Source organism: Pantherophis guttatus, chromosome 3 (assembly GCF_059756535.1).
Source record: "Pantherophis guttatus breed Tessera chromosome 3, ASM5975653v1, whole genome shotgun sequence".
Taxonomy (NCBI): Eukaryota; Metazoa; Chordata; class Lepidosauria; order Squamata; family Colubridae; genus Pantherophis; species Pantherophis guttatus.
In genome coordinates this window covers 171,860,699-171,881,331 of record NC_142065.1, presented here as the reverse complement: position 1 = coordinate 171,881,331, position 20,633 = coordinate 171,860,699, and the positions used below count along the sequence as shown (strand labels likewise).

The 20,633-nt window shown below is 36.7% G+C and overlaps 1 protein-coding gene and 1 long non-coding RNA gene across 6 annotated transcripts in view; one reads left to right on the top strand and one right to left on the bottom strand.

Moving 5' to 3' along the window:
* Positions 1–9,828: 9,828 nt before the first annotated feature.
* Positions 9,829–20,633, bottom strand: part of MAPRE2 (microtubule associated protein RP/EB family member 2) — a 59,169-nt gene continuing 48,364 nt past the window's right edge. For all 5 annotated transcript variants that reach the window (XM_034429726.3, XM_034429727.3, XM_034429725.3 and 2 more), the window contains 5 exons: positions 18,831–18,976; positions 18,192–18,405; positions 15,089–15,228; positions 12,858–13,016; positions 9,829–12,317 (listed from right to left, as the gene is read on the bottom strand). In XM_034429726.3, coding sequence (XP_034285617.1) covers positions 12,246–12,317; positions 12,858–13,016; positions 15,089–15,228; positions 18,192–18,405; positions 18,831–18,976 — 731 coding nt within the window. In that variant the 3' untranslated portion in view covers positions 9,829–12,245. The remainder of the gene's footprint in view (positions 12,318–12,857; positions 13,017–15,088; positions 15,229–18,191; positions 18,406–18,830; positions 18,977–20,633) is intronic.
* Positions 14,896–16,578, top strand: LOC132709139 (uncharacterized). The gene is made up of 2 exons (XR_009620173.2): positions 14,896–14,927; positions 16,493–16,578. It is a non-coding gene; the product is annotated as an uncharacterized LOC132709139 (long non-coding RNA).

The following is a 20,633-nucleotide window of genomic DNA, read 5'->3' as shown; positions in this document are numbered from 1 at the left end:
TGCTTTTCTGCAATCTCTGAAATGGCTTTTTCTTTTTCTTCGTGCCATCAAGTTTTTCTTGACTTCTAGCAACAGTTTGCCTTTTTCTTCGCAGGATGTTCAGAAAGGGGTTGCCATTACCTTCTTCTTAGGGCTGAGAGAGAATGACTGGCCCAAAGTTATCCATGTGGCTTTGTACCTAAGGCAGCATTAGAACTCACAGTATCCTGGAACAGTGCCTTAAACTACACCGTGACTCTCTATTACATTGTTACTCCAAAATAGAATAGTGAGTTGGGTATATTTATAAGTCCTCTCACACTGCAATACTGCCCTGCAGAGGAATATGGACCTAAGTTTGAAGAACAATTGCAAAAACAGTAGTATGCCATTAGGCTGTTACGTATTGGAGCTTCATATATGCAGGCAGACCTTCGATTTTCTTGGCGATTGGCACCAGAATTGCCATTGTTAAGCAACACAGTTGTAAAGCACAACATGACTGGGTCGCTTAGCAATGATAATTTGGCAGTCCCAGTTGCCTCCGTTAAGTGAGGACGATGTGAATCATTAAGCAAGAACCTCATGTGACTGCAAACTTCAACTTCCTTCTGGCTTCCCCATTGACTTTGCCAGAAATGTCAGAAATTCTGATCATGTGATAATAAATAAATAAATAAAATAAAATAAATAAATAAATAATTTTATTTCTATACGACCCTTCTCCCGAAGGACTCAGGGCGGTGTACAGCCTATTTAAAGCACAAAGACAGACATCAATTAAAAATAATTAAAATTATTAAATAATTTCGGCTCAGATTTAAAACCCCCAAAATTTAAAGCACCCAATTTAAAATCATTACATAGCCCGGCCTGGCGGAACAGCAGGGTCTTGAGGGCACAGCGAAATACACGGAGGTCGGAGATCTTACGCATTTCCGAGGGCAGTTCATTCCACAGGGCAGGGGCTCCCACAGAGAAGGCCCTCTCCCTGGGTGTCGCCAGCCGACATAACTTGGCCGATGGCACCCTGAGGAGACCCTCTCTGTGGGAGCGGACTGGCCGGTGGGAGGCTATTGGTGGCAGAAGTCGGTCTCGAAGGTACCCGAGCGCTTTAAAGGTGGTGACCAGCACCTTGAATCGCACCCGGAAGACCACTGGGAGCCAGTGCAGCTCGCGCAGGAGGGGTGTCACGTGGGCACAACGAGTTGCGCCCATAACCACCCGCGCAGCCGCATTCTGGACCAGTTGGAGCCTCCGAGTGCTCTTTGAGGGGAGCCCCATGTAGAGAGCATTACAGTAGTCCAGCCGGGAGGTGACAAGGGCGTGAGTGACCGTGCACAAGGCGTCCCGGTCCAAAAAGGGCTGCAACTGGCGAATCAGGCGAACCTGATAGAAAGCCCCCCTGGCCATGGCCGTCATATGCTCTTCTAAAGACAGCTGTGCGTCCAGGAGGACGCCCAGATGATGGAATGTTGCAATGTTGTAACCATTAGCTATTCACAATCTTGTGACTGCAGGAACACTGCAGTGGCTGGAACCGAGGTAACCTTGAACAGTTACTGAATGAATGGTCGTGCAGTACTATCTGTAGTATTTGTAATATATAGTATAGGGGCCCAACAAAGCTGAAAAAAATTAAGCAGTCATTCAGTTCCTTTGGCATCATATGAATAAAAAATGTGAACCAATTGAAGTGAATAATTATAATTATTAATTAACCAGAATTATAATAATTATAGTTGTTCCTTAACTATCTGTACTCTCTGTACTTGAAACAATTTTTAGGAAAAAAGCCCAAAGGAATACATGGATATTTATATAGACACAAATGTAATGCTTTTCTCACAGAATAGGGCTAATAATACATACTGTTATTCTGTGAGCAGCCATTATCAGACAGCATGATAAAGGTATTGAGTTTAGTGCATGTGAGGATAACAAAACCATGTTTCAAACAGAAGTCCTTGGTATCTTGTGTTTTTATTTGGCATGCAATAACATACATGGCTATTTTTTTTTTGGCCAGAAAATTGTGATTTGTGTGTTCAGATCTCCTCTTGATGGTTAATTCAGCTGAAATTTCTGACAATAAAGATAATATAATCTATGTAAGTGAAAATTACCTTGACACCATATATCACATTTACAATAATTTGTCAAATCTTAGATTCTGGAGTCTACAAAAATTCAAAAAGACTCAATTATGCTTATTAATTACCAAGCAACTTAGAATGCACAGAATTTTAGGTCAGAATTTTGTTATTCAGTTCCCAGCATTAATCACATACTACAAATAATCATACAAGGCCCTTCTATTGTTTATCTCTTCTTTATTCTAAAAATTGAAAAATTCCTAGAGTAATTCACCTTAAATTTCTAGAAGATGTGCTAAATAAACTATGTAAGTTCTCTCAGGGGTGTTTCCTTGAGAAGTTAGTATTCATTAAGAAGATGAAAATACATGCCAATATTGTAATCACAGGAAAAGATGGGTATACAAACAGTCTAAAGAAATTCATTTTGCAGAGAAAGGCTAAAGATAGGGAAAAGACATAGCCTCAGCATAAATCTATGTATCTGTATTGATCCTAAAAGAAATAACAGGACATAAATAAATTCATATTATGGTGCTTAATTTATATTGATCAATAAGAATGCATGTTTATGGTGCTTAGTTCTCATTTTCATATTTGTCAGGAGAGTATTTACGTTTAATAAAATATGGATCAGTTTTATATGTACAATATAATTTTTTTATTGGACCTCTTCTCTTTTCAGTGTCATCCATAAAATAAGCACAAAGTCTCATCTAATTAAATGAGACTTTGTTTTGACAGCATGCAGTCCTAAATAAAGAACAACATTGTCACAAGAACTACATTGAAATAATTTTCAAAGGGTTTTTTTGTAATTTATTTACTTTTATTTTATTGAATTTATATACCACCCTATTCCCGAAGGACTCAGGGCGGTAAACAGCCATAGAATAAAACATATAAATACAAAATTTAAAATAAAATAAAACAAATTAAATAATTTGGCTGAACAAATTTAAAACCCCAATAATTTAAAACCAAATTTAAAATTTCCATTTAAAAAGGGGAAAGACTTAGGTCAGGCCAGCTTGATGAAATAAGAAAGTCTTGAGCGCGCGACGGAAGGTACGCAGATCCGGGATCCTCTGTATCTCCAGGGGGAGCTCGTTCCAGATAGTAGGTTCCCCCACAGAGAAGGCTCTCCCCCTGGGGGCCGCCAGTCGACATTGTTTGGCCGACGGCACCCGGAGGAGCCCCTCTCTATAGGAGCGTACTGGTCAGTGGGAGGCTATTGGTGGTAGCAGGCAGTCCCGTAAATAACCAGGTCCTAAGCCATGGAGCGCTCTAAAGGTGATAACCAAAACCTTGAAGCGTACTTGGAAGACCACCGGGAGCCAGTGCAGCTCGCGCAGGAGAGGTGTTACATGGGAGCGCCACGTCACTCCCATCACCACCCGTGCGGCCGCACGCATTACGCATATCATGAGTAATGGCTCATGATATGATAGCAACTCCCAAGAATAAAATGTATACATTTTATAAATATTCATTTCTATAGTGGCTATTAAATATTTAGACTAAAACCAAAATAATATATAAAGTTGAGCATCATAAGATATTTTTCTATTATGGAGAACCTCCCATGTCTACACAATGTGATTTGAATGAAACAATGTCTGTTAAGCAACTTCAAATTTAAAACAGCTAGTCTAAGTTTGGAACATAAATTAATACCGTAAATACAAATATAAAGTGTCCCTATATTCAATATTATACATAACAGGATTTGAATAAGGGTATTACTCATGCTACATCATGCTTTTCCTTTGAAGTGGCAATTTTGAAACAAAAGAAGCTTCAAAGGAAAGTAGAATTGGTTACAGGAATTTTTCTCTAACAATCAAGTACAAGTACTAAACAATCCTACTCTAAGCCAATGAATGAATCCATTTCAGGGTTACAGCACTAGGGGGCAATATCTCTAACCTTTGATGTACCTGGTTGATCACATTATGAAAGTCTTCAGTCTTTTCCCAAATTCATTTCAAGAAAGTGACTAAATACATATTTCCTGGCTTCAGTACCAACAATTTTTCCTACTCCCTTTCCTTTTTTCACTCTTTTCCTTGTTTACTTTCTTGCTTAATAAACAATGGTGGAAAATTGAAAAGCATGCACCCTACTTTGTGATTTTCAAAATTGACTTAATAAAGATGTAATCTAACATCGAATTTGTATTTTGTTTTTAGAAATATGCTATTTTAACTTGAAAAATATTTTTTTAAGTCTGCCTTCCTTTTCTTTTGTTCTTTTCTTGCTTTTCTTTCTAAAAACTGAGGATTTTGGTCTTCAGCAGGATAGGTCTAACATCAAGCATCATGTTGCTTGATCTCTAGCATAATGTAATGCAGATGTTTGACTGCTGTATTTACATAGTTTTTAATGCAAAAGGTTTCTTTAATAAAAACCATAACTACAGTTCAGATTAACTGTAGGCAATTCTGGAAACAGCAAGCTTGAAAATATTCAGAAAGGTATTCTAAATACTTAAGATCCTTCTTGTGGGAAATCAAGTAGATGTTTTATATATAGTACCACTGCTGCTCTATTTTTAGAGGAGCAGTGGAGGAAATTACAAAGTAATTACTATGTTAAAATAATAAACACTAGGAAGAATGAGATCTGAAAAGGAATCCTAAAATCTTTTTAAAAACAATTGTTTGGGATCAAAGATTTATATTCTTTCTTTCTCCACAACCTGGTGATCTGCATATCAAGGGAGCAAAGCACAAACTTTGAGAAACTGCTGCCCCCACACTGTCCATGCTCTATCTCCAAGATGAGGTCAGAAAGTTGCTGCTCTTGCATGAAGGTCTGGCTCTGCCAATTGGCTTGAGGCCCCAACAGGGGAATATTACACTGGAAATGATTGATGGACCAATAGCAGACCCCACCTCCCCTCCTCAACATTCTGCTACCTCCCTCCCCATGTTTTAGTCATAATCTATATTTTTAATGTAAATGATTAATATAAATGTACATGATATAAATGATTTTATATATGTGATTTTACACACACACACACACACACATACATACATACATCATACATATATATGTATATATATAGCAATAGCACTTAAACTTGTATATCACTTAACAGTGCTTAACAGCCCTCTCTAAGAGGTTTAGAGTCAGCATATTGCCCCCAACAAGGATGGAAGGCTGAGTTAACCTTGAGCCAGTGTGAATTGAACTGCCGAACTGCAGCCAGCAGAAGTAGCTTGCAGTAGTGCATTCTAACCACTGCGCTACTACGGCTCATATAATCATTTATATCATATTTATATGATAAGTCCTCAATTTACAATCATTCTTTAGCCCATTCAAAGTTACAACTGAACTGAAAAAAATGACGACTGGTTTTCACTGTTGCAGCATCCCCATGGTCACATGGTCAAAATTCAGATGCTTGGCAATTGGTTCCTGATGGTTGTGATGTCCCATGGTCATATGATCACCTTTTGTGACCTCCTGATGAGCAAAGTCAGTGGGGAAGCCAGATTCACTTAACCACCATGTTCGTAATTTAACAACTGCAACAATTGTAGCAAGAAAGGGCAAAACTCACTTAGCAACTTAGAAATGTTGGGCTCAGTTGTGGTCAAAAGTCAAGGAGTACTATGTCTCCTTTTCCACATAGAGCTCTAAACTACATTGATTAAGTGTAAGCACTATTTTGCAATTTTATGTATAGGTTATTGCATGATAATTTGCACACACTCTAAATCTCCTTTCTTTGGGATTATTATGTAGATTCACCTTTTTCAGTTAATTGGCCACTCTCATTTTCCAGATTTGCTGATATAGTTTGGTTAGAACTTTTGCTGATTCTTCTTTTGTTGCTTTCCATAATTTTGTAAATATTCCATCAATTCTTGTAACCTTCCAACTTGATAATGACTAGAGTGCCGATCTAACTTCATCTTCTAGTACTAGAGATTCTATAAGTAGGGAATATTTTATAAAGTATCTTGGATGTTGACATCTCTACTGTGGAGAATTTCAGTATACTAATATCAGTATACCATTTATCTATTTTATTAATGATAACGTTATAATTTGATTAAAGAGTAATGTATTTTATGGATTAAGATTTTTGCTGCATTTGAAATGGACAAAACTTTCTCATTTTTGTTGAGTATAACTCATGTGTTGATGAAATAAATTATTATTGGATATTGTTGATCTATTGATCACTGATAATTGAGGTTAACTTCTCCCCATATTTCTGGTTCCAGCATCTTTATTAGTATGGCATGTAGTATCATATCCGTAGCTTTGCAGTGTAGTTTGAAGTATTTTTATCCATTAATTAAATTTCTAGCCTTTCAAAATAAAAACATTACTGTTACATGGTAACATTGAAGTTAAAGATGACAAGTCTACCAGTTGGACTAATTAAAATAAGCCTAAATCAAGAAAGATTATGATTAAGATTACAGATGATATTGCTAAATTTAAGACCTCCAAAATGTGGAATGTAAAGCAATGCTGCTTGGCTGGATGCGTGTTCCAGTAAGAGACACCATTTATTGCAATACCATTTTTCCATTCTGAATGGATTCTTTGTTAAGAATTCAGGTTCTGTTCCTCAGTCAGAAAAGCTAGCTTTGTAATTTCCTGCTTCTGATATTATCCAGACATATTCAAGTCAATAATGATGAGATTCTTATAAGAAAAGACACATTGGCAGATGTTCCTTGTTAGGCAGCAATTTACTGTGGGTTTTTTTCAGTAAGTTACATGTTTCAAGACATAGATTAAATCTTGTGTTAAAAGAATTATGTTTGGAAGGCAGAGGCTTTTTTTCATATTTCATAAGCCAAACAGTAACATTCATGCTTCTCTTTTGTGATATATGTTTTTTCCTTTAGTGCTCCAGCAGTTTCAATCAAATTCTATAAATCTGTACAAAACCTATTTAAACTTTAAGACTTATTTCTGAGTTATGGGGTTATGCTGTCAATATTTGCACAATACAACCCAAACTGTGGTCACCTTTATTTACTTCTTGTGTCTTTCACAGTATTCAGTTGCTGTTGCTGTTGCTGCTCATTTTTCTGTTATAAAATGTTGCATGTTTTCATTCAGTGCTCTTAACTGCCACAGTCAATTAAATATGTACTGTTTGTCTTTCAACTACCGTATACAAGCCATTTGTTTACCCAGTTCAACATCTACAGAATTTTAAGAGATTGTTGACATGGATATGTTAGAAGAATTTATAATTAGATTCTGAGCTTGGTTGTCCAATGAAGGACTTAGGACAATTGCTTGAAGTTGAGGTAGAGTTTATTCAAAAAAGCCAGACAGTGAAATAGATAGCGAGCGAATTGAAGGTGGCCATAAATTAAAGACAAAGGCAGAAATATTTATAGGAGGGTTGGTTCCTTGTTGTGAATTCTGCCTGCCAGTGTGTTTTGTCCTGGGGAATACATGGGCTCCAGGAGGAAGGAAATTCAGTTTTCTCATCCCATGGGATACAATCTTTGGCTCTTGTGTGTCTAGGTGTTGGATTCTTGCTAGTGTTGAAGGACCTGCATTGTGTGGATAAAGGATTTCCATATCTTGAGGGAATTTCTTTAGTTATGATTGCTTTGATATTTGTTGATTTCTTAATAGGAAATGCGCTTAGTTGGTTTCAGTCAATGTGTTAATGCAGTTGGAAAGAACTTAACAGTTTTTGGTTATATTATTTATGGGTTCACTGACAGGTTGAGCAGATCCAAATTTTGCAAGTGGAGTGGATGTTAAGGGTGAGGTGAGTGACATGAGAGTTATGTGGGCATGTTCTACCTACAGATGCTTCTGTATTTTCCTAGCGTACACCTTTGCATGAAAATTTTCAGTACTGCTCCTGTAATCAGCTGGTGAGTACTTATATGTACATCTCCAGATAGTTAGAATTCTATTAAATATATTTTGTTTTTAAAAACCTTCACTGTGAAACTAAGCTGCTCTTTCATTTTACCTTGGTCATTAATTTAGCAGCAATTTTACCAGAACACCAAAATTCGATTTGTTGTTGAACAACAACAAAATACCCATGTACCTAATGATATGAAATTTGGAAAGATTTATCACCTATGCCTAGAAAATAATTCCAATTCTGCTAAGAAGTAAAATACTGCTAGTTTTCAAAGGAAGAAAAACATTTTGCCTTTAATGCATCACCTTGCAAACTTAAATTTCAGATTGTTTTTAATTGAAAGCAAGGTAGAAAATGAAGAAATACACTACAACACACAGGGAAAAAAAGCAATTGCAATTTGATATGTCTCAACTATCATGGGAGAATGTAGAGGCTTGCAGTTCCCAATTGAATTGCTCATTCATAAGGTAATCATAGTGGAAAGCATCCAGCTTGGCCCAGAAATAAAAACTAGGTCCTTTAGAAAGTACTGGAGGAGGAGTCAATTTAATGCCAAGAAGAAGGTGCCCCCATCAAAGTGCACTTCCTATGTCACACAAGCTGCACCAGCAATGCAGCCACTTCTTCAGTTTGCCCCCAAACATCAGTACATGGTTTGGCTAGGTCACTCAAGAGTGTACCTTTGTTTCTGCTGCTAAGCATAAATGGCATTCTGCCTTCCTTTCTATTATCAGGCATCCTTTGCCAGGGTTTGCTAAGATATCATATCACTGCTGCTTTCTTCTATACCTCTGCCTTCCTTTCCCACCATTCCTTTTGCTCTCCAGCAAACAGCTGGGGAGCACAAGAGAGCCATGAACTGTGCTGGCCTTACTCATCTGCTTGGCTCTTACTTCACCTCCAACTGGAGTAAGCAGGATGAATGGCAAACAAAGGGGAATGTCTCTTCCATGCAGCTTTCCCTGCCCCCATTGCTGTTCCTCACTAACAGCAAAAAAGGCATTTTCAACAAGTTATTCAGAAAACAGATGACAGAGTTGGCAGAGGAGTCAACAGGCACCACTATAAATAAGGTACCTTAATTACACCAAGATAAGCAGTGCATAAATAATTCTTTCTTCAACTTTGCACTTTCTTTACTTACAGTATTTTTGTTTATAGACTTGACTCCATACAAACTCATTTCCCATGCCCTTGCACACAGCCTTTGGATTAAGTTATATATTCTGTTAGTACACTACTTGTAGTCATTTTTTCCCTGTTCAATCATGTCAAATTCTCAGAAATTGCCTCAAGTTCCTGCAGTTGTCTTTGCAACTTTTTTTTAGAAGAGTTTGCCATTGCCTCTTTTGTAGGGCTAAGAGAAAGTGACTGGCCCATGGTCACCCAGAGGGCTTTATGCTTAATAACTTATAGTCTTCAGGTTTCTAAATTGATACCTTAACTACTGTACTACACCAAACTGGTTTTCACTTGTAGTCATAATGGAGTGTTTACGACAGTCTGTCTGTCTCTATCTATCATCTATCTATCTATCTATCTATCTATCTATCTATCTATCTATCTATCTGCAATAGTAACAATACCTAGAGAGTTTCTATCCTTAGAGGTTACTCCATACATTGCAGCCTCTTTGTAGTTGTTTCAGTGTGGGGTGTCAATCATTAATAGTTGTCCAATTATTTAAACTGGATTGAATTTAGCAATGGCATTTGCTGTCCCTCCAAAAATGAATATTAATAAATTTTAAAATGCTATGTACAGTATGTTACGTTTGATTATGAAGCAATTTGCTTTGATAACTCAAAAACCCTATCCCATTTGTAAGTCATAAAACCCAACATAGGATCTCACGAAGCTCACTTTAGCAAGACAGATTGTAACATTTTTTTTTATTAAATATGTAAAAAGATAAACGCAAATCAAATTATTCACATATTCAGAGACAAAAAAAGTATATTCTGTCATGCGACAATTGGTGGGTAATGCAAAATGACTGGTACATCTGAATAAGACCTTTTTGCATCTATTATGTCATTATCTATTTATAATTAACAATACATGTTTACATTCCTTTCAGTTTACATTTAATATATAACCAAAGCTTTATGGTGTGCTATTCAGTAAAAGTAATTGCAAATGTATATTAAAACTGTAACGGAATAACAGGATTACTCACCACAGGGGAGGGGGGTCCTCTTTCCTTCCAAGAGTCTCTGTCTCCCCTCAGCACAACTGAGCAGATCAGGTTTTATATTAAACTATTACCCTGCTGCCTCCTAAGCCAACCACTTCCCATCTCCAAATGGGGGGGAAATGCTCCATAGACTAGTCATACAAAGGGGACCGTAGAAAACCAGATACATTACTCTCCTCCCATGGACACAAAATATTCCTATGTGACAGGATGGTGAGCAGAGAGGCTTTGGATGAGAGCAGTTTAGAAACAAACCTCGAAAAGCCCAAAAAGCGCTTCAAAAGGAAGTATTTTAAAAGTTTTCCTAGAAGGAAAAAGAAACAGAGACATGACTGCATTGATGGAGATAGGAGTGTTAAAAAATAATGACTTCCTCTGGTTTGTTTTTTTTTAGCACAAGAAACATTTTGGAAGTGGCATAACGATAATAAATATTATGGTTTTTTTTTTTTGTTGGATTATGACAGCATACAGCTTTTGAAAAATAATGCTATTTATGAGTTTGATTATGCCTGCCAAGAGAAATCAAATCCTTTTCCTTAAAAATATTAAAAGATTTTTTTTTCTAGGAAAGGTGAAAGTGTTACTTTATTTGTGATGAGTTGGCATAGTATAGCTTTGTAAATTCTTCTAAACTGAAGAGATGGAATTAAACTTCAGTTGAGCTACAGGATTAAAGAGAGATTGTAATACATGCTGCCTGAGCTGTAATTAAGTATTCTGAAGCAAGAAAATTTCAGAGAAAAAGAAACGTTGAAAGATGCAACACATAATTTACAGTAATAATAGAACTAGCATTTATGACCAGATCTAGAATAGACTGAGACCTTCAGTGATGATAACCTGTACATTGAATTCTATTTGTTTTTTGCTAGAATACTTATAACCAATCCAATTTAAAACCGAGCAAATCATAAAACAGTAAATACAATGGAAAAATACTATAATTAGACTGTGAAAATGTGCAATTTAAATAAGGAATGTTTTAATATGATTTATTTCTACTATAAAAATGTCACAATCTAAGTGCAAATTTAACTAGAAGTTAATAGAACGCATGGCAATGAATATTTCTGTAATCCAGCAATTTGTTTTTCCATGCTACCCAAATCCATTCATCCGGACTATAGCTTTTCTTTCGGAAACTAGCATTGCATCTGTGTGTACTTGAATTACTCACTGACTTTTAGATTCCAAAAAGATGTATGAAAATCTTTAGAGGATAAACTGTGTAATTATGCTAGTAAATATTCTGACATGGCCAACCACTACTTTCTCCTTTTGCACAGAAGAAAAAGTAAACATTTGTTTTCATAATCAGTGTAGCCAGCAGTGGGAATTGGAATATAGGTGATATCTTCAGACATATATATTGTAAAGATCGGTATAAATGCTTAAACTGACAAACACTGAATATAGAATTGAAACAGGAATAACCTTTCTAGAAGAGGGAAGTGTCCAAAGAAAGATTAGGCAGGCATGTATGCATCTTCCAATACTATAAGATACACTTTATAGCTTCCTAGCATGCTTTGGATTATGACATCAGAAACATTACAGCTCTAGCATGTGTGCTTTTGTTCTAATTGGGGAAAATTATTTGAAATTACTTGAATTTGTCTATTTCAATTATTTCCCACTTTTGCCTTTTGTCCAAAGTAATGTCCAAGTGCACCGAATTATCATGAAATGTGTGAAACCTAACTGAATAGTACTTTTTGTTTTAAGAGATGCCCATATAAATAGTTTTGAACAAATTACAAATGTTATTCATACTTAAGACAGAAGGAAAAATAAATATATATATATATTATATTTATATATATATTTTTAAAAGCTGAACAAATTTCAAGCAGCCAGATAGTGACGTTGCAGTGGTAGAAACTGGGAACAAAGCTTGCAGACCTCCTTAGGTGCAAATGCTGATAGAAGACTTCTGCAAAACATATCTTGGCAAGTTGGCTGACACTCACTATGGTACATTTATGTTAATGGCAGACAGAGAGTGATTGGTTTCAAGTCTGAGGCCACACACATTCCATTCTTCCAAAGAAAGTTCCCACAGAAAATCAGAAACAGCCAATGTGCCAACTGGTCAGTATTCTTCCTGCTGCTGGGGCTGTTCATGAACCTGTTCTTCACCTTCATGTTCTTCTGTGTGGCTCTCCTATATAAGGTAGAAAACAAGAAAAACAAACAAACAAACTAACTTGATCAAATACTAAAAGCAAAATTCTGTCTGCTTAGCTTTCTAAAGAAATGTTAGCGAGTTCAACATTTCTTAATCTTTACCACATAGATAATTAAAATCATTAGGAGTCTTATACACATTCCCTAATTACTCACATTTTTATTTTAATTTAAAGCTAGGATTATGTGTGAAGGAGAGAAGAGAGTGAGAGAGCTTGAAACCTGTGTATAGGGAAACTGATTTCAAATGTGAATATGATTCACTGGGAATCATGGAATGGCAAGCTTTTCTCTATCTGAATTTTGGATCTAATCGGTATCAACTCCCCCAGAATATTCATAATTCTTTTATGGATTATAATTTCTGCAAAGAAATTCTTAGTTGAAACCATTTTGTGGAATAACTAGCATAGAGAGGCAACATTGGAAGACCTTGAATATGAATGTTATCCAGTTCTATTAAAACTACATTATTTATGCTATTGTGTAGAGGATAAAATAGATGATGAAGACTTACATGTTCTTCTGAAGCATACAGAACTTCCATTAACCGTTGAACAAGATCATTGTTTTCTTCTCCGTGTTCTTGACATAGAAGCTCAATCTCCCTTAATTTCCCAAAATAGAAATCTCTCTCCTTTTCCACACCTTCAAGTGCAAGTTTTAATGAATGTACCTGTGAAAATAAAACATTTAGGTAACTGTATATTTATATAGCAAATCATACAACTGCACAATTGCTAGGAAACAGAATGTTCACATGCATTCAATACAAATTTGTACTATATACTGAAGAATTCAATTCATTTTTTTGTTCTAACTTTGATGTTTGTTCATAATACATTCACAGGTATGTATCTGGTGTCTTGTGCTATTCAGGTAGTTCTCAATTTACAACCATTTGTTTAATGACTGTTCAAAGTTACAAAAGTGCTGAAAAAAATTATGTATGATCAGTCCTCTAACTTAACAATTGCTGCAGCATCCTCATAATCATATGATCAAAATCTGGATGCTTGGAAACCAGCAACATATTTACAATGGTTGCAGAATCCCAGGGTCAGCTGATTGGCATCTGCAACCTTCTCATAGAGCTTATGACAAGCAAAGTCAAAGCCAGAGTTGTTTAATGACCATATGGTTCACTTAACAACCACAGCAAAAGGTCATAAAATTAGCCATAACACACTTAATGATCACACTGCTTAGCAATGAAAAGTTCCAGTCCCAACTGTGGTCACAAATCAAGGATTTTATCTGTGCTCATTAGCAAAAAGGTTATTCCAGTCTAACCTTAAACTAGCAGAACACCCCACCAAATCTGACAGGCAAGCTGCCAGTATATAAAAAGAAAACAAACCCCACTCCCTTCTAATACTGTTACCTAGTTTGGTAATGAAACACCTGCAAGAAAACAACCAAGCTCAAAGAGCACCAAGGATCCTATAAGGGAAAGAACTAATCCCTAGGGCACTCCTTATTGGGTGTCTGGGAACCCAATCTCCCTCCCTCACCCACATACACACACATGCATAATCACTCACAAACTCAACTATTCTACTTCCCAAGTAGAACAATCATAGAACGGGGCCTCTTAATCCTAGTTATAATAGCTGTTTCAGAAGGATACTGCAATACTAAAGTCTCTTGAAAGTTCTAACAGAAGGCTGGGTTTCCACCATTCATGCCTCACTACTAGTTGTAACAATGACCAGTGTGGTTTCCATTGTACCATAGCTTGAATCCTGACTGCCAAGATTCTAGAAAATCTGTTTCTTCCAGAGCCCTATTCACCTCACCAGAGAGCAATTTTCATCTCATCACTTTCTTCACAACCTTTCCCCCCAAATAGATCTTCAGGATCTATTAAGCTAACCTAAACTTGATTTTCTTGCCCCCAGGCATATAAAAGGAAGCAGGAAAGACTAGATTCTTACCTATAAAATATAAAGGCACCTTCTTACTGTAGCTTCTGTGCTAGTTATTTTTCCCATAGACCAGGGGTGTCAAACTTAAGGCCCGCGGGCCAGGTCTGGCCCACAGGGTATTTAGATCTGGCCCGTGGGGCCACCCTGGAAACAGCAAAGGATTAGCCCATGGTGCCTCTGCCAGCAAAAACAGCACTCGGGAGGGCTGCATGTGGCCCTCCCGAGTTCCGTTTTTCCTGGCAGAGGGTTGCAGGAGGCCATTGCAGCTGAAAACAGAGCTCAGGAGCCCATTTTCACTGGCAAAGTGCTCGGGCCACCACAGGCGCCAACACAAGTGATGAGCTGGCCACACCCCCTGGCCACACCTGAAACCAAACACAACCCTGATGTGGCCCTCAATGAAATCGAGTTTGACATCTTTGTCATAGACTTTCTATTCAGAAAACTAGTAGTATAGGATTTTCTTAGGGAAAGGGGGTCAAATGACTATATTTTGGGTTGTTCAACAAGGCCACTCAAATATGTAGACTCTTAAAGGACATTGATTTATGTTACACAATTACTATAATGATGTAATGAGATATCACTTGACTAAATGTTTACAAAGCATTTTTCCTGTTATCATCCCAGGTTCCTCCGCTGGCATAAAAATAACTAAGGTAATTGGTTAAAGATGTAATGATCTTCCAAGTATAGGTCAGCAATAACTAGTGCTTAATTGTTGAAAACTGCTATGGTTATCTTTTTAGAATCATACTAGATTTTACTGCTTTGCTCATATGCACAGTTATTTCCCATTTTGGTAGCCTAAGCATATTACCTGTTCGCTGAGCTGTATGACTTGTGTCTCCAAATCTTTATCAGACTTTGACACTGAACTGCTTGGCGGTGTTTTTTTTGCTGATGATGGACGAGATGATGTGGAGCCAGGTTTTGATGCAGGACTGGATTTGGCAGCACCTGAAAAAATATATTAAAAGTTTTTAAAATATTAGTTAGAACCAAGACTCTTGTCACTTAAGAAACCAACTGTGATGAATTTGGAGAATGAGTATGTAAAGCATTGTATGATTCAGTGGGCAAAGAACTTTAGATATAAAGTAATGCTTGAACAATGGGAGAATATGAGAGAAGGTCTAAAATTCACATTAAATTATAATTTAAAGGAATTTTTTAATAAGATGATGTCTATTTGATATCTAACAGCCGACAAGTTGTCGAGAAAGTATAAAGGTATCACAAATGAATGTGGGAAATGTAAATGTAAAGAAGGAATTTTTTATCATTTATAGTGGACATGTGACAAAGCAAAGAAATATTGGAGAAGGATTCACATCTTAATTCAGAAGATTCTTAAAGTGAATATAAAGATAAAGCCAGAGACTTTTCTTTTAGGCCTAATGGGCAAAGAACTTGAAAAAATAATGGAACTTTAATGTTATATATGTTAACATGTGCATAATTACTTTATGCACTGCCCTAGCAGGCAGATTTTACAAAGATCCCTACCCTACCCCTGAAAAGGTGCAGAGTAAAACTGGCAAAGCACATGGCAAGGACTTGGTCCAGAAGTCATGCCAAGCCTTGGTTGCTAAGTAGGGAGCCGCCAGCCAGCCCTGGTTGCTCCAGATCAAAATCCCCAGCCTGCATCTACCTTGCTTTTGATTGCTTCTCAGGAGGTACCAGAACTAGCAGCATTTTGCAAGATCTTAGCTGGCAGCCACAAAAAAAAAAAAAAAAAGACTAAGCTGCATTTGGTGCACAGAATCCTAGTAGGCAGATTGGGAATACATATGGGAATGTGTGATGAGCTGAGACTGCTGAAGCCAGGAGCCTACGGGTCAGGATGGCACAGGGGAGGGAGCCCAGCAGAAGGCAAAAGATAGCAAAGATCAGCAAAGTCAGCAGAGGTAGCCAGAAGAATGAAGGCTGGCTAAAGAGCAGAGATGGGGTGAAGATAGGCAACTGGGGAGAGTTGAAGTGGAGGCAAGCACAGCAGGGTAGGAGAAATCTGAGATCTTCACCTAACAATGGCATGATCCTGGCCTAACAATCACAACTGGTATTACTGAAACTGCTGTCTCTAAGGGGTGCAGTTCACCTAATAACCACTTCGCTTAGACATTGAAATTCCAGTCCCAATTAGGGGTCCTTCAGGTTATTCGGTGAGGATTATCAGTATTATTTTCCAGTATGTAACTTTTGTTTATCTCTTCTCCCACAGAACTAGAAGAATCTCTTTTCTTGTTCTGAAGTTGCTGAAATGTGGGTATCATTTGTTCAAGAGAATTAAAAAAAAATTGGAATCTAGTAGAGACCTCAGAAATTGTCTACTTACAGTAGATCCAGGACAGTTTATCAATTATATAATAATTTCTAAAGATGTGTGCAAGAGTACTCAAATTGGAAATGCTTCGGTTGCAAAATGCTGTATTCAAGCTTGATTGAAACAGTCCATGTTTTGCTCAAAACAGGACATTCAAACTCAAGACAAGGCATTTTGAATTTGAAACAGCTGAAATTAGAAATGTGTTCCATATGCCTAGTGGCTTTCTTATTATCTGATTCAACATTATTTAGAATGGCCTTTTCTCCATCTTGTGCCTTCAAAATGCAATAATTTTCAATTGTCAGCTATCATAATCAGCTGATAATAAAGGGATGTGGATAACAATTAAATGTTGTAGAAGCCATCTAAGAATGAAAATCATTGTAGGGATTTCATTACATATAAAGACATTCTGTTAAAAAACAATATTGTCAAATGTCAAGACCCTCACTTGACACACCCACAACTGAAGCCCCTATAAACAGAAGAACACTGACACTGACACCTCCTAAACTCCACTGAAGATGTTACCTAGCCTGGTAACAAAACGTTCGATAACCAACCCACAATCTCGGAGAATGAATCTTCACCCTCAAAAAACAATATATCTGCTGACAAATGCTGCAGCTCGCAGAACTGCATTGTTTTAAACAGGCTCTATTATTTTTCTGTAGCTTTTTCTGTTATACAAATAATGCAAATAAATATCAAACGAAAAACCACTAAAGAAAATCTGCATGGCAAATAGTATATGTATATGCATTCCCTTTTTTTGTCTACTGGGCCAGCACTTAGGGTTTGGAAACATTCCAGTTACTATAAACCTAGATTACACCAGCAGGTTCTAGTAAGAGGGAATCTATCAAATAAAGAGGAGATGCCATGCATCCCATTTCTTTAATATGCCCATTAGTAACAGCAGTGGCTAAGAATATGCTCTTCTTTTAAGGATGGAGGATTTCAGGAGATTTATAACCAAAGATTTAATACGCTAATGAAACCAACCCCCAGCCTGCAAAAGGCCAAAATATTTACAACAGATTATTAGATTTAGATATAATGTTCTTATATATTGCTCTTTTGTGACATATACATGCAAATAATTCAGTAGAAATTATAACATAAAATATAACAGCCCTATCCTCATCATTTCAGCATGTGGGTACAAGCTAGTAGAAAATCTAGGATTCCTAAAATATCACAGTCTACAGCTGTTACATTAGCAACATATATATGAGCCACAATTACATACAGAAGTGCACTTGTTTACATGTGTATGCTGAAGGAAGATGGAAATCAAGTTTTGGCAAGAGGAAAGCCTAACACAACTCATCGTAAAAGAGAATATCATTGAGATAAATTTACTCTTCTTGCCAAAGAGACAGTTGTATATAAACTCTATTTGGGAACTGTACTATCACATTTTACATATTTCTAGAGGACATCACAGTCCCCATAAATCACAGTATGTTATATGATGTGGTGTGGAAAAAAAGCCATTGTCCTTTAAAATTAGTAATGAAGTTGTATTTTTAACATATTATTCAAAAATTACAACTGTAAATAGCAATAGTTCACAATTGTGGATAAATACCTGCTGTAGGAGAGTTTGCATGATGAGATTTTTTTGGCAGATTAAAGATCTGTTCCCCAGGATCAGGTGGTGGAATTGCATCTTGTCCTTGCCGAGCCTCTACTGGATCATATTCTTTCCCATCATAGTTAGCATCAAAAAATTTCTTAAACCACTGTATGAAATCAAGGTTATCTTGGAAACGTCCCTTTACTAATTTCTCCACTGGAATGACCTATATGACAAAACAAGGCAGATCAGTGATTTAAAAGGCCAACAGAAGAATTTAAATAAAAAATAATGTTTCCAAATACTAATAACAATAGTGTAATACCAAATAGTAAATTTAATAACAAATATTGCTATACAAAATTGTGTTCCTCCTCCCAAAATTGTAATCCTTGTTGATATATCATCTACATAATTTCAATAAGAAATGTAATATATTGCATGTTCCAAGTGCTTTTTAAAACACTAGAGAACAATTCCCTTTTGAGCGTATCTATTTATAGGGCTATCTAGCCAATAAAATATTAGATTTATTTTAGCTACTATAAAAGGAGCCATCACATACCATTCATAAATTTCAAACATCCTTTTTCTATTAAATAGATAATTGAATAGTATTATAGACAGTTCTGCATAAACTGGAATCTTTACCTTATCCACATTCATTCTTTTAAATGATGCTTGCAGAAGTTTGAAGTTATGAATATACTCATGTTCAAGCTTCGCTTGAAATTTTACTTTCTTCAAACTAATACATCCTGGGAACAACATATCCATGAACTGGCAGTAAGCTGCTCCTAGAACAAGAGAACAGAAGCATATTAGTTGCAGTGCAAGCAAATAAGCTAGCCAAGTGTCACAAGAAACAAAGTAAATAGACTTACTTATCACCCAGCCCAAAAAGGAACAAAAAGACCCAAGCACCTCTCCACCATAAATCAGCAGCCAGATCAGTATAGATTAACTCCAAGGTTAACATCAGACCAACAGTCAAGTAAACAATACCCCAATCAAAAAACTGCTAAAGAAGCCAACAGCAAACAGCCCAATCAAAGAATCTCTAAAACCACCCCCACCAACACTGACAAGCAAGCCACTAAAATATAAACTGACAGCAAAGTGCACTCCTTACTAGCACTGATGATGTTATCTAGTTTGGGTAATGAATCATCTGCAAGAAAACAAGCAATCCAAGGACCCCTCATGTCAATCCTCAATTACAAATATTCTCTTTTATTAGACTTACTTATTCCAGTTGCAACAATAGGATTAAATATTGAACTTCTCTTTTAGTATCAAATGAAAGCAATATGTACATTTAGTTTTAGTATGTGACTGCTTTTTCAAGCACATCTGCAACATTAGAACTGTAACAAATGTTACCAAGAAACATTCCAGTAAATACAGTACAAAAAGTCTCTATAGAATATGCAAGACAAACTAGCATATTGGTCTGATCTTAAAAATTAAAAGTGCTTAACTGATTTTTAAGAACCATTGATTTTCAAAGCATTTACTTTTTAATATTTTATTATTATTTTGCCATCTTTATATACATCGGTATATCCCATCTTTATTATTTTTTATAAACAACTCAAGGTGGTGAACATATCTAATATGACTTCTTCCTCCTATTTTCCTCATAACAACTCTGTGAGGTGAGTTGGGCTTTGAGAAAGTGATAGGCCCAAACTCACCTGGCTGATTTTTTTTGTTTTTGGTGGGATTAGAACTCACGGTCTCCTGGCTTTTTAGCCTGGTACCTTAACCACTAGACCAGGGGTGTCAAACTGCATCAGGGTTGTGTTTGACCTGGGGTGTGTGGCCAGGTGGACATGGCCAGTTCAATATCACTCGTGTCTGGGGCACCTGTGGTGGCCCGGGCAGGTCCTCCCGCCAGCTCCATTTTTGCTGGCAGAGGCACTGTGGGCCGGTCCTTCGCTGTTTCCAGGGTGGCCCCACGTGTCATATCTAAGCACCCATATCTGGCCTGCAGGCCTTGAATTTGGCACCCCTGCACTAGACCAAAATGGCTCTCTATATTCTTAGATTCCTCACCAAAATTGTAAAAATGTTGTATTTTGTTCACAGAATAGTACCTATAGTCCTAGTGACAACTTTAGATAGCTCATAAATTCCTGACATTGTCAAGAAAAAAGAAGCTGTCATAGCCTGAAAACCACAAGAACAATTTCAGAGAAACCAGACAGAATTCATACAAAACTGAGTGGAAGTTTTGTCAGTTTGCAGGAAGATTTCATAAGAGGCAGACTACTAATTAATTCTGACAAGCTAATATGGTGTTCATCCTGAACAGTACCACAAACAATGGCTTATGCTACCTAATTAGTTGACAATGTTAAATTAATCAGCAATGCTATCAATTAATAGTGCTGTGGGCAAGAGCAGCCTAATTTAACAGTAAATCTAGCAAAGATTATAATCCAATTCAAT